Here is a 17,220-nt window from a genome sequence, read left to right as displayed (position 1 = left end):
GAGATACACGGATCAGGAGCGAGGTTCCGGTCTGTTCAAGGCAAAGGAAAGCAACTGGAGGTTCCGACAGCGAGACACACTAGCAAGCATGTGGACAGCCAAGCAGGTTGAACAAACGATGTGAGTGAGACCGCCGGCGGTTGAAATAGCCGCTCTGCGGCGCTCAGCAGTGACCTCATCGTTCTTAAAGGTATATGCGTACCACCTAAAGGGAAAGGTGGGACGCATTGAAAAGAAAGTAGTAAATAAGGGTACTAGAGGTACCAGAATCTTACACTCTGGACCCCAATGAAGCTGATCAAGCATATATTGTCCTTGATCAGCTTCTTCCCTGGGAACAGCAGCCAGGGAATGAGAGCTTTGACATAAAATATGACAAGAACCTTGTTGCTTCCGGTTTTACTCAGCACAAAGATGATCAGCAAATGGATGTTCACTTATTGCCTTTCCCTCTCCCTGCTGACACCCACCTTGGCCATCCTGCGTGCCTAGGAAGGGTAGGGAAACTCGGGATACATGGCAGAGAGGAATCTCAGATAAAGCCACCGCTCAGCAGAGATGTCCATTCCTCTTACTGCAGATGGTGGGTAACAATTCCAGGAGCCCGTCCTTGTTCCACATACACACTACAAACAAGGAAGACCTGGACACAGGATTGAAGGCACCATCCTACCCATGTTTTTTCTTACTGAATCATGTTCTGCAGCCATCTGGTTCAAGTTTGTTGTCCTTCAACTAAAACTGTTACAATGTTGATGTGTGCACTGTGTCCCTGGGTTGGCCCTGCTAGGTGGATGGATCTGAGAAGAAGGGGTTAATGTTGCTGGCCAACTTTTACTGCCAACTTTCTGAGATCCACTGCCCCCTTCAGGTTATCCAATATAAATGGGGGCTACTTACTGTCCTAGAGAGCTCTTCCTCTGAGGTCGCTGCTAAAATACTGCCAAAATGTAAGCTGTTATGCTGCTGAACTTTGCCTGGGGGGGCCTAGTTGGTGTTCCCTGAGGGGCTGGGAAGCTGAGAACTTTGTGGATTCTTAGCTACCCATCATGGATTGATTATCCTTTTTGTGGATTATTGCCAAATTATGGAATCTATGGGACTACATGCTGCCTCTTGTGGATTTATTGCCCTAATGGATTTTTGCCTCTAAAGGACTGTCAATTGACTTTGTTGCTAATTCAGGTATGACTACTCGAGGGGCACTTAGAGAACCTCTGTACAGTAATATATGTGAAGCTGTTATAGAGGAACTGTTTGTGTATGTTTTGCACTACTTCAGTAAAGACTCTTGTTGTTTCTTGAAATGTCTGATCTGAAGTCTCCCAAAGGGGTACATGCCTGGTGTACCTAAAGAACAGGGCTTACATCAAGGGGACTGTAGGTTAGAGTAGATACAGTATAACTTAGTCCGGTAAGTAGTTGCTGTCTAGTATAGGCTATATTGCCATTGCTAGGGACAGTTGTGTATGTATCATCGCTTAATAAACCAACCAGCCAGGGAATAGGTGACTTGGCAAGGGTGACAGCTCCTCTGGTAAAGAGGAAAATTGAGCTTGGCCCCATCACTGTCGGCCAGTTCCCCATGTGCTTGGACCGATCTTGTATTTGGGGACCTATCCTGGAAGTCACGGGAAGGTTTTGTAGAGGTGACCCCAGGAGAAAAAATAAGCACATAGTTATAGAGGGAAGTGCATTTCCTGTATCCAGTAGCAACAGCTGAACATGTCACTGGGAGTGAGGTGATGGGAATTGCTGGGTTGGTGGATGCCGGTCCAGGCCCTGCGGTACCAGTTGCTAAATGCTGCACACCTGGGAAGTAGTTTTCTCCAGCTGTAGTGAGTCTTGAGTGCTTAGTGTTAACAGTGCAAGAAGTTAGCTGCAAGTTACTAGAGGATTGACTCTGTTGGTTCCTGCTTGCTTCTAGATCTGGAGTTGTGGCTTAATGCTCATTTCACATGACATGTTTAGGCAATTAGAGAGTGCAGTTCTTAGTGTCCCCACTAGGGTGCCTAAGCCTTCGTTGCTCTGGCTTAATGCAAATCTTGTGTGCATTTTTCCTATACTAAGGGCCTAGCACTGTCACAGTGGCCTAATGGTCATGTGAAGGACGCCTAAAGAACCTGGTGATATGAGTGTAGCACCCTCCTAGGTAGGTCCTAGGATAAGTGTGCAATGGTTTTTTGTTTCTCTGCTTAACAGAGGAACAGCTTGGTAAATGTAACTTCTGTCTGCTTAACAGAGAGCTATGATCGGCTAGTGTAGTCTGCTCAGTGTACTCTGGTGCTGCTCATGCTGTCTTGAAGTTTCTAGCAACTATGGAAAGTGCTGGATAGTAGGTGGAAACCATACAGAGGAGAGCATGAATATTCATACAGCCCTGGCTCAATTGCAAGGGGCGGTGCCCCTAGGCATGCTGTGTGCCTGTATTTATATTCTAGAAGCACATTGGCTCAGGGTCATTCCTAAGAGATTGCACCAGGCTGGAGGTGAGGCGTTGCCTCCTCCGGCACTTGCTGCCATGTGGCCTCAGGTGGGCAACCTGAGGGCCTCAAATGCTGACATGGGGCCTCAGGTGGGAGGCCTGAGGGCCTAAAGTGTGTGTGGCTGACCCTCGTCCTACTATAGCTGAGAGAAGGCTTGCTGGTAGTGCTTCACAAGCCTTGTGAAACCCTAAGGATCCTTACACAGTTATACCCTCTTGTACTCTAAGTCAGCTGAGGGCCCACGCAAAGAAGAATGTTGGTAGTGTCTAGGATTGTCCATTTCTTTGCTAAGGGACATTGCTCAGTTCTGCAGTCAGTTTTCTGCTGTGGTGAAGAAGTCTGTATTTGTCTTCTGCAAAGACTTCAGCCTACTTTCACTAAGAAAGGAAGTTAGGAGTCCTCAGTGTGAATCGTTCAATTTGGATTTGGAAGAATCCCACTATATCCCTTACCTATCCAAATTTTCCAATAAAACAACAAAACAAAAAAAAAAACACCAAGACTGACCATCGGAGACAATGAGCAGAAGTGTAAGCGTGTACCTGGCTTTGGGAAATACTTTGTGCCCAGCTGTGGAGCAAAAGGTGGGGACAAGTAAATCCTTACACAGACAGAGTCGCTCAGGTGAGACAAGATTTCCAGGTGCGAGTCGGATCCGTAGTCCAAGTAACATCCAAAACAAAAAGTAGTTGACCGCACTCAGGATTAAGATGAAAACATGGAAGTGTGTATTACTCACCACCGGTAATAAACTTGGCAGTACATCACAGGAACAAGTACATTGGTTGACGCGCTTCACGATACTGTTGATCGCTTACTCATAACCATATGAGTAAGCGATCAACAGTATCGTGAAACGCGTCAACCAATGTACTTGTTCCTGTGATGTACTGCCAAGTTTGTTACCGGTGGTGAGGAATAAACACTTCCATGTTTTCATCCTAATCCTGAGTGAGGTCAACTACTTTTTGCAAAAGGTGGGGACGACCTGGGCAAACATACCCGCGACTCCTGCCGGGGTAGCGATACATGAGCAATAGACTTTTGGAGTGGGATGACTCTAGAACTTTATTTAAAGGATGGAGTCTTGGAGCCTGGTGTGTAGGACATGCATCTCACCCACAATACATGTGTGTGTATATATGTATATAAACCAATGCTGAGCCGGGCTCATAACACAAATATCATTTAATATTTGTTTTTTTTCTATACCTGATGTGGATAAACTGACAATCACATCGGCTGTTTCCATGGTTACGTCTCCTTTCTTCACCTGAAATGTGAGCGGTCCGATCTTCATCTCGTGCGTTCCCTGCGCTGAACTCCTGACTGTTAGAGACACAATGACAGTTATTGGATGATCCAAAACTGTTCTACTGATCAGACAAATATGGTAAATAAATGCGGAATGTGCATCCCGCAGCGGTTTGATCATCCCTCAGAATTTCAGCCAATCATCTCCTGTGACTGCAGAACCTCATATCAGTTTTTTCTGTATTAAAGTAACACTAAAAGATATCCTTATTCTCCAAAAGGTAATCCATGAACATCCACTATTTAATGGCCCTGCAATCTATTCTTCATTTAATTGTTTCTGACTGCTCTTTGCCTCCTTGTAATGTCCTCCATTAGCCCCTGCGCCTCTCCTTTTCCCTCCTCACTTCCATTTGTTTTGAAGGAGCGGTACACATTAGCCGTGGTCACACTACACATCCTATAGTCCATAGCCCCATAGTCTGTAGCCCTATAGTCCAAAGCCCCATAGCCCCATAGTCCCATAGTCCAAGGCCCCATAGTCCATAGCCCCATAATCCCATAGCCCCATAGTCCCATAGCACATAGCCCCATAACCCCATAGTCTCTAGCCCCATAGTCCATCGCCACATAGTTCATAGTCCATAGCCCCATAGTCCCTTAGTCTCTAGCCACATAGTCCATAGCCCCATAGTCCAAAGCCCCATAGTCCAAAGACCCATAATCCAAAGACCCATAGTCCCATAATCCATAGCCCCATAGTCCATAGCCCCATAAACCCACAGTCCATAGCCCTATAGTCCCATAGCCCCATAGTTCAAGGCCCTATAGTCCAATAGACCCATAGTCCAAGGTCCCATAGTCCCATAGCCCCATAGTCCACAGCCTCATAGTCCAATGTCCCATAGTCCAAAGACCCATAGTACCATAGCCCCATAGTCCCATAGCCCCATAGTCCAAGGCCCTATAGTCCCATAGCCCAATAATCCAAAGCCCCATAATCCATAGCCCCATAGTCCCATAGTCCATAGCTCCATAGCCCCATAGTCTCTAGCCCCATAGTCCCATAGCCCTATAGTCCAAGGCCCCATAGTCCCATAGCCCCATAGCCCCATAGTCCACAGCCCCATAGTCCAATGTCCCATAGTCCATAGACCCATAGTACCATAGCCCCATAGTCCCATAGCCCTATATTCCAAGGCCCCATAGTCCCATAGCTCAATAATCCAAAACTCCATAATCCATAGCCCCATAGTCCATAGCTCCATAGCCCCATAGTCTCTAGCCCCATAGTCCATAGCCACATAGTCCCATAGTCTCTAGCCCCATAGTCCAAAGCCCCATAATCCAAAACCCCATAATCCATAGCCCCATAGTCCATAGCCCCATAACCCCACAATCCATAGCCCTATAGTCCCATAGCCCCATAGTTCAAGGCCCTATAGTCCCATAGCTCCATAGTCCAAGGCCCCATAGTCCCATAGCTCCATAGTCCACAGCCCCATAGTCCAATGTCCCATAGTCCAAAGCCCCATAGTACCATAGCCCCATAGTCCAAGACCCCATAGTCCCATAGCCCAATAATCCAAAGCCCCATAATCCATAGCCCCATAGTCCATAGCCCTATAGTCCCATAGCCCCTTAGTTCAAGGCCCCATAGCCCCATAGTCCCATAGCCCCATAGTCCCAAAGCCCCATAGTCCCAAAGCCCCATAGTCCGAAGCTCCATAGCCCCATAGTCCAAAGCCCCATAGTCCCAAAGCCCCATAGTCCAAGGCCCCATAGCCCTATAGTCCAAAGCCCCATTGTCCCACAGTCCATAGCCCCATAATCCCATAGCTCCATAATCCCATAGCCCCATAGTTCCATAGTCCATCCCAGGAGTGAGCATTAGAAGGTGGCTATGTTCCTACATAGAGTGGAACCATGTAGAATGAATGTAGCCACCCTCTAACAGGAAGTCAGATCACAGCAGAAAAAAAAAGAGGAGGCTCAAGTCTGAGGAACAATAGAAAAGATTTTCCTGAGATAAGAATATAGACTGAAAAATATATATAATTTTTTAAAACCAGAGTTCAGTGTCAGTTTAATCTTATAAATCTGATCCTTTGTGCTGAGATTTATGTGTGTCTTGGAGAACGCTCCCTGTGTGTGACTGGGAATGCCTCTTCTCCCCCATACCCAGAGTTTACTGTCACTTTAATGTGTCTGTCATGTCTGTAGAAGAGATTTCAGTTTCCGAGCTCTCTGTCAGGTGATAGCTCCTGACCGCACACTACACCACAGAGAAGAATAGAACACACACTACACCAGAGAGTAGCAGAGACCGCACACTACACCACAGAGAAGAAGAGAAAACACATTACACCAGAGAGGAGCAGAGTTAGCACACTACACCACAGAGGAGCAGAGACCACACACTACATCACAGAGAAGCAGAGACTGCATACTACACCACAGAGAAGCAGAGAACACACATTACACCAGAGAGGAGCAGAGACCGCACACTACACCACAGAGGAGCAGAGTTTGCACACTACACCACAGAGGAGCAGAGAACACACACTACACCAGAAAGGAGCAGAGTTCGCAACACACTACACCACAGAGGAGCAGAGTTCGCACACTACACCACAGAGGAGCATAGACCACACACTACATCACAGAGAAGCAGAGACTGCACACTACACCACAGAGAAGCAGAGACCGCACACTACACCACAAAGGAGCAGAGAACACATACTACACCACAGAGGAGCAGAGAACGCACACTACACTACAGAGAAGCAGAGAACGCACACTACACCACAGGGGGGCAGAGACCGCACACTACACCACAAAGGAGCAGAGACCACACACTACACCACAAAGGAGCACAGGCCAAACAAAATTCACATAATTTTATCTGGCAGTTATCACTCACCTGAGCTTTCCTTGTGGCTCCCGATCTTTTTTTCGAGTTCAGCTGAGAATGCCTGATCAAAGGGAATATGACAGAGATATATAATATAATATTTGTTGATCACAGGGAATAACAGAAATATAATATAACATTTGCTGATCACAGGGACTAACAGATATATAATATAATATTTGCTGATCACAGGGACTAACAGATATATAATATAATATTTGCTGATCACAGGGAAGAACAGATATAATATAATATTTGCTGATCAAAGGGAAGAACAGATATAATATCATATTTGGGGATTGCAGGGAATATAACAGATACTAAGATTTATCATGCCTCTGTACTGGATTGTATGTAAGTGGTCAGGGTCAGGTGGCATATCTTGGTTTAGTTACCTTTATGGTTTCGGAGTCTTTGGGGTGCAGCAGGAAGTTCACTTCCTTCAGATGGACCGGTTTTTTTTTGCTGCTAAAGTTGAGAATTTCTTCAAACATTAGAGCAGCGACAGTAGATCTGGGAAATGCGAGGGCCCCGGTCCCGATCGCCGGAAAGGTTATGGACACCTTCTTCCTCTCCTCGGCCTCACTTAGACACTTCTTTATAATGTCACTTATTGTCTGTTAAAAAATATTCCAAATATTAGTTTACAATATAATATCTATTAAATACTTGTGGCAGCTGCGTACATTTTCGATTACCAGTCTAAGAACATTTTCACTAAGTACAGAATAACTCCTGTTGATCCTGCCAGAAATCCAATGTCCAATGTGCGCTGTGGGCTGAAATCTCAAACAATCTTATCAGCTTTCTTCACTATCATCTTTGAACTATAAAACACCTCCAACTGTGTAGTGAAGATGTGAGAGGGGGAGGTGTCTGTAGTCTAAATCAGAAGTGAAAGGTAGAGCGGAACTCATCAGGAAAAGTGATACCCCAATTTCTTGAGGATATGTAAAGGCTGATGTATTATTCCATGCATTAAGTTCTATATACAATACCCTATCCTCTTGGGGATCTATATTTAGTCCAAATCGTATTTTAACCATTTCTACTTTTCCTAATGTATTATTGTATGCCAAAAATATTTTTAATGTAGACCAATAAATTTGTTACATTTTAAATATGTGCCTTTAAAGTCAATTATTTTTTCCCAAGTTTCAATCATGCATGAATTGTAGGACGTGGTACAGGCAAGTCACATGGTGCTCATGGGCCACCAAATGAGCACCAGACTCATTTATTTCAGAAGTGAAAGGTGACAACGCTGCTCCTTCATAGATACAGTACGGTGAGTGTTGTCACCCCGGGATTAGAAGTGTGTCACTGGCAGGATCACCAGGTGAAAATAAAGGGAAAAATGCAAGAAAATAAAAGAACTAATGCAGCCACCACATCTATGGACCAGTAAGCTGCAATGAATGAATTCTTTGTTCTTGGGTTTCGAAGCTTAAGGCTCCATGTACATGGGACGTTGTTAATGGCCGTTTAGGAGCAGTTGGGCGTTTTTTTTTAGAAGCCCCTGAACCCATCTTCATGTTATCTTATCTTTCCATGTACACAGGGTCGTTTACAGTCATTTGCAGGCAGTTGAGTTCAGGGACGTTTTTTGGAACGCAATTATTTGCGTTCGAACGTGTGTTTCCCAGCGTTTCAAATGCAAAAACGCAACCGTACGTGACCAAACGTGATGAAGTACGTTCAGCCGCGTTATACGTTTTTTTTTCTTCCACTCAAAATCAATGGTTCCCTATGGGAGCCTATTGATTTGAATGGAAGTCGCACCGCAAGTCGGATCATCCTGATGAGAATCTTGAGGGGGAACTCCACGTCAAAAATGGGAAAAAAACTGCGTGGGGGTCCCCCCCAGGTTCCAAACCAGGCCCTTCGGGTCTGGTATGGAATTTGAGGGTAGCCCCACGCCGAAAAAACGGCGTGGGGTCCCCCCCAAAATCCATACCAGACCCTTATCCGAGCATGCAGCCCGGTAGGGCAGGAAGGGGGAGGGGACGAGCGAGCGCCCCCCCCCCCCCCCTGGACCATACCAGGCCACATGCCCTCAACATGGGGGGGGTGTTGGTGCTTTGGGGCAGGGGGAGCTCTGCACCCCCCACCCCACAGCACCCTGCCCCCATGTCGATGAGGACAAGGGCCTCATCCCCACAACCCTGGCCGGTGGTTGTGGGGGTCTGCGGGCAGGGGGCTCATTGGAATCTGGAAGCCCCCTTTAACAGACCCCGGACCCCCTCCCTATGTGAATGGGTATGGGGTACACTGTACCCCTACCCATTCACCCCATAAAAGGCAGTGTATGTAAATAACGACAGGAGCCGTTTTGGAAAGTTTATTGAAAATCTTCATCCGGTTTTCTCCGCTCTGGTGGTCTTCTCCCTCTGCTCTGGTCTTCTCCTTCTCCGCTCTCCTGGTCTTCTGCTCTTTTGCTGTCCGATCTTCTGCTCTTTTGCTGTCCGATCTTCTGCTCTTTTGCTGTCCGCTCTTCTGCTCTTTTGCCCTGGGCTCTACTTCTTCCTCCGGTCCTCCTCAGACGATGTCTCCGGTGATTATGCCGGTCTCCTGTCTGTAGAATTTCAAGCTAAAGCTAACTACTCCTAAAAATGTCCCCTACCCCCTCCTATACCCTATGCTGACTAACCTGGGTAAGTATGGGTGAAGCAACCCAGTGGTTTCTTATCCTTTTTGTCCAAATGGGGATAGAAAATGTATGTGATTATCTTGATTTACAGTATCTCATAAAAGTGAGTACACCCCTCACATTTTTGTACACATTGTATTATATGTTTTCATGTGACAACTGTAGTGATATAAGCACAGCTTGTATAACAGTGTAAATTTGCTGTCCCCTCAAAATAACTCAACACACAGCCATTAATGTCTAAACCACTGGCAACAAAAGTGAGTACACCCCTATGTGACAATGTCCAAATTTGACCCAATTAGCCATTTTCCCTCTCCGGTGTCATGTGACTCGTTAGTGTTACAAGGTCTCAGGTGTGAATGGGGAGCAGGTGTGTTAAATTTGGTTTTATCGCTCTCACTCTCTCATAATGGTTACTGGAAGTTCAACATGGCACCTCATGGCAAAGAACTCTCTGAGGATTTGAAAAAAATTTGTTGCTCTACATGAAGATGGCCCAGGCTATAATAAGACGATTGCCAAAACCCTGAAACTGAGCTGCAGCACTGTGGCCAAGACCATACAGCGGTTTAACAGGACAGGTTCCACTCAGAACAGGCCTCGCCATGGTTGACCAAAGAAGTTGAGTGCACGTGCTCAGCGTCATATCCAGAGGTTGTCTTTGGGAAATAGACGTATGAGTGCAGGGAGCATTGCTGCAGAGGTTGAAGGGGTGGGGGAGGGGTCAGCGTATCAGTGCTCAGACCATACGTCTCACACTGCATAAAATTGGTCTGCATGGCTGCTGCCTCTTCTAAAGATGATGCACAAGAAAGCCTGCAAACAGTTTTCTGAAGACAAGCAGACTAAGGACATGGATTACTGGAACCATCTCCTGTGCTCTGATGAGACCAAGATAAACTTATTTGGTTCAGATGGTGTCAAGTGTGTGTGACAGCAGCCAGGTGAGGAGTACAAAGACAAGTGTGTCTTGCCTACAGTCAAGCATTGGTGTGGGAGTGTCATGGTCTGGGGCTGCATGAGTGCTGCCGGCACTGGGGAGCTACAGTTCATTGAGGGAACCATGAATGCCAACATGTACTGTGACATACTGAAGCAGAGCATGATCCCCTCCCTTTGGAGACTGGGCTACAGGTCAGTATTCCAACATGATAACGGCCCCAAACACACCTCCAAGACGGCCACTGCCTTGCTAAGGAAGCTGAGGGTAAAGGTGATGGACTGGCCAAGCATGTCTCCAGACCTAAACCCTATTGAGCATCTGTGGGGCATCCTCAAATGGAAGGTGGCGCGCAAGGTCTCTAACATCCACCAGCTCCGTGATGTCGTCATGGAGAAGTGGAAGCTCTGGTGAACTCCATGCCCAAGAGGGTTAAGGCAGTGCTGGAAAATAATGGTGGCCACACAAAATATTGACACTTTGGGCCCAATTTGGACATTGTCACTTAGAGGTCTACTAGTTTTTGTTGCCAGCGGTTTAGACATTAATGGCTGTGTGTTGAGTTATTTTGAGGGGACAGAAAATTTACACTGTTATACAAGCTGTACACTCACTACTTTACATTGTAGCAAAGTGTCATTTCTTCAATTTTGTCCCATGAAAAGATATAAAAAATATTTACAAAAATGTGAGGGGTGTACTCACTTTTGTGCGATACTGTGTATAAATCTCCATAATATTGTACTAGTATTTTTGCTTTCTATTTGCTGTAGCCAGATCTGTGTTATTTCATATAGTATATATGGTCCTGATGAAGAGGGTGATGATCCCGCGAAATGGGTAGACTGATTAAAAAGTTAACTACACTACTCAAAAAAAATTAAAGGAACACTTTTTAATCAGAGTATAGTCAAATAAACTCCTGGGATGTTGATCTAGTTAAGTAGCAGAGGGGGTTGTTAATGAAATTAACAACAGGTGCACTAGATGGGCAACAATGAGATGACCTCCAAAACAGGAATGGTTTTACAGGTGGAGGACATGACATTTTTTTTCCCCTACTTATCTGTCTGTTTTTCACTAGTTTTGCATTTGGCTAGGGTCAGCGTCACTACTGGTAGCATGAGGAGATACCTGGACCCTATAGAGGGGGGTCAGTGTCACTACTGGTAACATGAGGCCATAACTGGACCCTATAGAGGGAGTCAGCTTCACTACTGGTAGCATGAGGCCATACCTGGACCCTATAGAGGGAGTCGGCTTCACTACTGGTAGCATGAGGCCATACCTGGACCCTATAAAGGTTGCACAGGCAGTCCAACTCCTCCAGGATGGCACATCAATACATGCCATTGCCAGAAGGTTTGCTGTGTCTCCCAGCACAGTCTCAGGAGCATGGAGGAGATTCCAGGAGACAGACAGCTACTCTAGGAGAGCTGGACAGGGCTGTAGAAGGTCCTTAACCCATCAGCAGGACCGGTATCTGCTCCTTTGTGCCAGGAGGAACAGGATGAGCACTGCCAGAGCCCTACAAAATGACCTCCAGCAGGTCACTGCTGTAAATGTTTCTGACCAAACAATCAGAAACGGACTTCATGAGGGTGGCCTGAGGGCCTGATGCCCTCTAGTGGGCCCTGTGCTCACTGCCCGGGACAGTGGAGCTTGTTGGCATTTGCCATTGAACACCAGAATTGGCAGGTCCACCACTGGCACCCTGTGCTTTTCACAGATGAGAGCAGGTTCACCCTGAGCACATGTGATAGATGTGAAAGGGTCTGGAGAAGCCATGGAGAACATTATGCTGCCTGTAACATTGTTCAGTATGACCGGTTTGGTGGTGGGTCAGTGATGGTCTGGGGAGACAAATCCATGGAGGGACACACAGACCTCTACAGGCTAGACAATGGCACCCTGACTGCCATTAGGTATTGGGATGAAATCCTTGGACCCATTGTCAGACCCTATGCTGGTGCAGTGGGTCCTGGGTTCCTCCTGGTGCACGACAATGACAAGCCTCATGTGGTGAGAGTATGCAGCCAATTCCTGAAGGATGAAGCAATTGATACCATTGAATGGTCCCCCATGCTCACCTGACCTAAATCCAATAGAATACCTCTGGGACATTATGTTTTTCGGTCCATCCCACGCCGCCAGGTTGCGCCTCAGTCTGTTCAGGAGCTCAGTGATTTCCTGGTCCAAATCTGGGAGGAAATACCCCAGGACACCATCCATTATCTCATTAGTAGCATGTCCCTCAGGCATGCATACAAGCACGTGGGGGCCATACAAACTACTGAGGACCATTCTGAGTTGCTACAATGAAATTTCACCAAAAAGGACTCGCCTGCTGCATCATTTTTTCACTTTGATTTTGCCTTTGAATTCAGCCCTCTGTAGGGTGATAATTTTCATTTCCATCAAACGATGTGGCATGCTTTCCTTCCTAACACATTACCCTGTCCATACCATTATAGATCCTAACACATTACCCAATCCATACCAGTATAGATCCTAACACATTACCCAGTCCATACCAGTATAGATCCTAATACATTACCCAGTCCATACCAGTATAGATCCTAATACATTACCCAGTCCATACCAGTATAGATCCTAACACATTACCCAGTCCATACCAGTATAGATCCTAATACATTACCCAGCCCATACCAGTATAGATCCTAACACATTACCCAGTCCATACCAGTATAAATCCTAACACATTATCCAGTCCATACCAGTATAGATCCTAACATATTACCCAGTCCATACCAGTATCGATCCTAACACATTACACAGTCCATATAACACATTACCCAGTCCATGCCAGTATAGATCCTAACACATTACCCAGTCCATACCAGTATAGATCCTAACACATTACCCAGTCCATATAACACATTACCCAGTCCATACCAGTATGGATCCTAACACATTACCCAGTCCATACCAGTATAGATCCTAACACATTACCCAGTCCATACCAGTATAGATCCTAACACATTACCCAGTCCATATAACACATTACCCAGTCCATACCAGTATGGATCCTAACACATTACCCAGTCCATACCAGTATGGATCCTAACACATTACCCAGTCCATACCAGTATAGATCCTAACACATTACCCAGTCCATATAACACATTACCCAGTCCATGCCAGTATAGATCCTAACACATTACCCAGTCCATACCAGTATAGATCCTAACACATTACCCAGTCCATATAACACATTACCCAGTCCATACCAGTATGGATCCTAACACATTACCCAGTCCATACCAGTATAGATCCTAACACATTACCCAGTCCATACCAGTATAGATCCTAACACATTACCCAGTCCATATAACACATTACCCAGTCCATACCAGTATGGATCCTAACACATTACCCAGTCCATACCAGTATGGATCCTAACACATTACCCAGTCCATACCAGTATGGATATCCAGCATGAGATTTTTTTCCCCATTGAGATCAGTGTTTTCAAAGTGTTCCTCATTTTTTTGAGCAGTGTAGAAGTCTACAGACCTAACAGGCTTTGTAAAGTTCAGGGGTTTCTCTTATATAACTTCAGAACATATTTTAGTGAAGGTTTTTATTGTTGATATAATATCATTTTGCTTTTCATAAAAAATGTTGTGTGAGAATGGTTCTCAAAGGCTTATACAAAGTCCCGTTATTACTGCTAAGTGTTCTTTCTGTGCACATTGGTGATGATGCCAATAGAAACCTGACTGAACATTTATGTACAGTAAGGGGAAAAAGTACCAGTAGCCCATTCCAATTTCAATGATGATGAGAATGGTGAGGAATCAGCCCAGAACTACACGGGAGAATCTTCTCAATGATCTCAAGGCAGCTGGGACCATAGTCACCAAGAAAACAATTGGTAACACACTACGCCGTGAAGGACTGAAATCCTGCAGCATCCGCAAGGTCCCACTGCTCAAGAAAGCACATGTACAGGACAGTCTCAAGTTTGTTAATGAACATCTGAATGATTCAGAGGAGAATTGGGTAAAAGGGTTGTGTGGTCAGATGAGACCAAAATCGAGCTCTTTGGCATCAACTCAACTCGTCGTGTTTGGAGGAGGAGGAATGCTGCCTATGACCCCAAGAACACCATCCCCCACCGTCACACATGGAGGTGGAAACATTATGCTTGGGGGGGGGGGTTCTTCTAAGGGGACAGGACAACTTCACCCCATTGAAGAGACGATGTGCGGGGCCATGTACCGTCAAGTCTTAGAGGAGAACCTCCTTCCCTTCAGGGCATTGAAAATGGGTCGTGGATGGGTATTCCAGCATGACAATGACCCAAAACACACGGCCAAGGCAACAAAGGAGTGGCTCAAGAAGAAGCATATTAAGGTCCTGGAATGGCCTAACCAGTCTCCAGACCCTAATCCCATAGAAAATATGTAGAGGGAGCTAAAGATTCGCGTTCCCAAATGCATGCCTCAAAACTTTAATGAACTAATGATCTGAAAAGAGGAGTGGGAGAAAATCCCTCCTGAGATGTGTGCAAACCTGGTGGCCAACTACAAGAAATATCTGACCTCTGTGATTGCCAACAAGGGTTTCTCCACCAAGCACTGAGTCATGTTTTGCAAAAGGGTCAAATACTTATTTCACTCATTAAAATGCAAATCAATTTACAACTTTTTTTAAATGCGTTTTTCTGGATATTTTTGTTGTTATTCCGTCTCTCACTGGTAAAACCAAATTCCCCCCTGCCCCCTAGCCCAGTCCTCCCCTGTCTGTATCTATTTCTTTTGGAATGATACTACCAGTCGTGAAGGAACTGTGTTACCTATATCCACTTCCTTACCGCTGGATGTCATATGATGTCCTGGGCTTCAAGTGGGGATATCTGAATGACGCCTGAAGCTGCAGGCATTATTCAGATATCATTTATTTTAGCCGCCAATTTACTTCACCATAAGAACAATCATACCGGCTGTTCAGCCGATTGATTGTTCTTACAGGTGGCGGGAGGGGACATCCCCCCACCGCAGCCCCCGCAGCCCCCTGGTGCTTCTACCGCCTCGCCGGTGCGATCGGTGAGTCAGAGAAGGAATCTGCTGGCGGCGGAATTACACCATACCAAGGACCAGATGGTCCCCAGCAGTCTCTGACTCTCGAGAGGCCCGGGCGTGACCTTATGACATCATGCCCAGTCTGGCAGTTGTAAACACTGCCATGATCTTGGCTGGATAGCCAAAATCGTTTTCTTTTATTTCAGGCTTTTCAGCCTGTAGGAGAGATCTGAGATCTTATTGATCCCAGATCTCTCCATAAAGAGGACCTTTCATGCACTATTCCTATTACAAGGGATGTTTACATTCCTTGTAATGAGAATAAAAGTGATCAGAAAAAAAAAGAAAATTAAAAGGGAAAGTGTAAAAAAAAAAAAAAAATAAACAATAAAAAAAAAATGTAACGTGCTCCCTGTAATGGTGTCGAGCGTTAGGACACCATTTTGTCTATGGCGTCCATTTAATCTAGTGACACAGGTGACTAGTTCATTAAAGTCTGTCATTTCCTTCCCCCCCCCCCTCCTTGGAGCGAAAGTAGCCCCCACCTTTGCAGATTCAAGCAGGAATGGTGTCTCCAAAAACACAGCATGAGGTCAGGTTGTAAAATCTTATCAGCACAGATGCTCACTACAGCTGACCAGGCTGTGTGGAATTCCCCCCAAGCCAGTTGTTAATTAAAAGGTAACACTTAAATCTCACAAATCCATATACAAGTCCTAGCTTTTTACCCGAACCTGACACATTGACAAAAAGTAGATATTTGGATGCCAGATAAAATACCGATCGACTTAAGAGCAAACTTGATCACTGTCATTGCTAGGGGAGACAAGCTAGCGATCAGATGCCTTACAGGTCAGAGGTTATTCCGAGATAACCCGTGTTTAGTGTCTGCAAAAAATAGATTAAATACCGTACAATAAAATGTCAGTTTCAAGCATGTAACCATTACATATTTCAAGATATGAGTTTGGTTAATAATCTGTCTAAAGGGGAGGTGTCTTAGCATTTGATGAGCCTCCAAGGGCCGCCCAGGGCCACAGTATTCATTGGTCAAGTACTTCTGGTGACACCCCCTGGGGGGTCAGAGAAAAGAGAGAGAGCTGATGGAGCTCTCAGTCCTCATTCTACCATCCACCCTTTGAAACGCGTAAGCCAAACCAGGTCTTTGTGGATGCCATCACGCCATCCAGCAGTAGAGAAGTGTTTTGGAGGTGAGTGGTTCCCATTTCCTACATGTATGTACACATCCTATGTTTGTGAGTATAATGTACGCTACCCATTTAGATTTTAATAACCTTTTTAGTGGTAATGCACAAGGTCGGTGCGCCCTTCTCTTGTTGTTGTTATATCACCTGTGTCGAGGAGATACCCCGACATATGGACACATGTAGCCCAGTCACCTTCATCCAACCACCATGGAATGTGAAGATGTTGACTGTCCAAGAACAGGATGGGAGGTGTGAGAGGTGTGGACCTCCCTGTTTTAATAACTGTGGCTTGGATAAGTTACAAAATGTCTTCAACAATACAAAACAAGCAACTGGTACTAGATACACCATAACCTAGATAAAAAAGAATCTTAACAGACATGTTTGTATTCTTACCTTCTCAGCTGAACCATTGGCACCATCCCACTGTGGAACCACAACATGAATGACGGTGTCACAGGCCAGGTTACAGCCATCAGTAACAAATACAGAGCCGTCCTCCACCTCTTTCCCCTTTTTCTGTGTATTCAGGAGATTCTGGAGGTTGTTTCCGGCCTTCCCAAACAGAGCCTTGGAAACGGCTCCAGAACGAAGATCGAGCTCCTTCCCCACACTGTTCACAACCACATTAGTCTACAGAAAGAAGATAAAAACACAATCATTATTGTACTAATAGCTCAGATCACCCCTGCCCTTTTATTGGTCACCTAAAAAGAT

At 45.6% G+C, this 17,220-nt stretch overlaps 1 protein-coding gene across 1 annotated transcript in view; it reads right to left on the bottom strand.

Moving 5' to 3' along the window:
* LOC309557593 (protein mono-ADP-ribosyltransferase PARP14-like) overlaps positions 1 to 17,220 on the bottom strand; it is a 254,593-nt gene that overhangs the window by 198,749 nt on the left and 38,624 nt on the right. Inside the window, exons 7-8 of the mRNA XM_082260388.1 lie at positions 16,900 to 17,136; positions 7,050 to 7,271 (exon numbers count right to left, since the gene is read on the bottom strand). Coding sequence (XP_082116514.1) covers positions 7,050 to 7,271; positions 16,900 to 17,136 — 459 coding nt within the window. The remainder of the gene's footprint in view (positions 1 to 7,049; positions 7,272 to 16,899; positions 17,137 to 17,220) is intronic.

This window comes from Pelophylax lessonae (assembly GCF_965119305.1).
Source record: "Pelophylax lessonae genome assembly, chromosome: 6".
Classification (NCBI taxonomy): Eukaryota; Metazoa; Chordata; class Amphibia; order Anura; family Ranidae; genus Pelophylax; species Pelophylax lessonae.
This window is presented reverse-complemented; position numbering and strand designations above follow the sequence as displayed.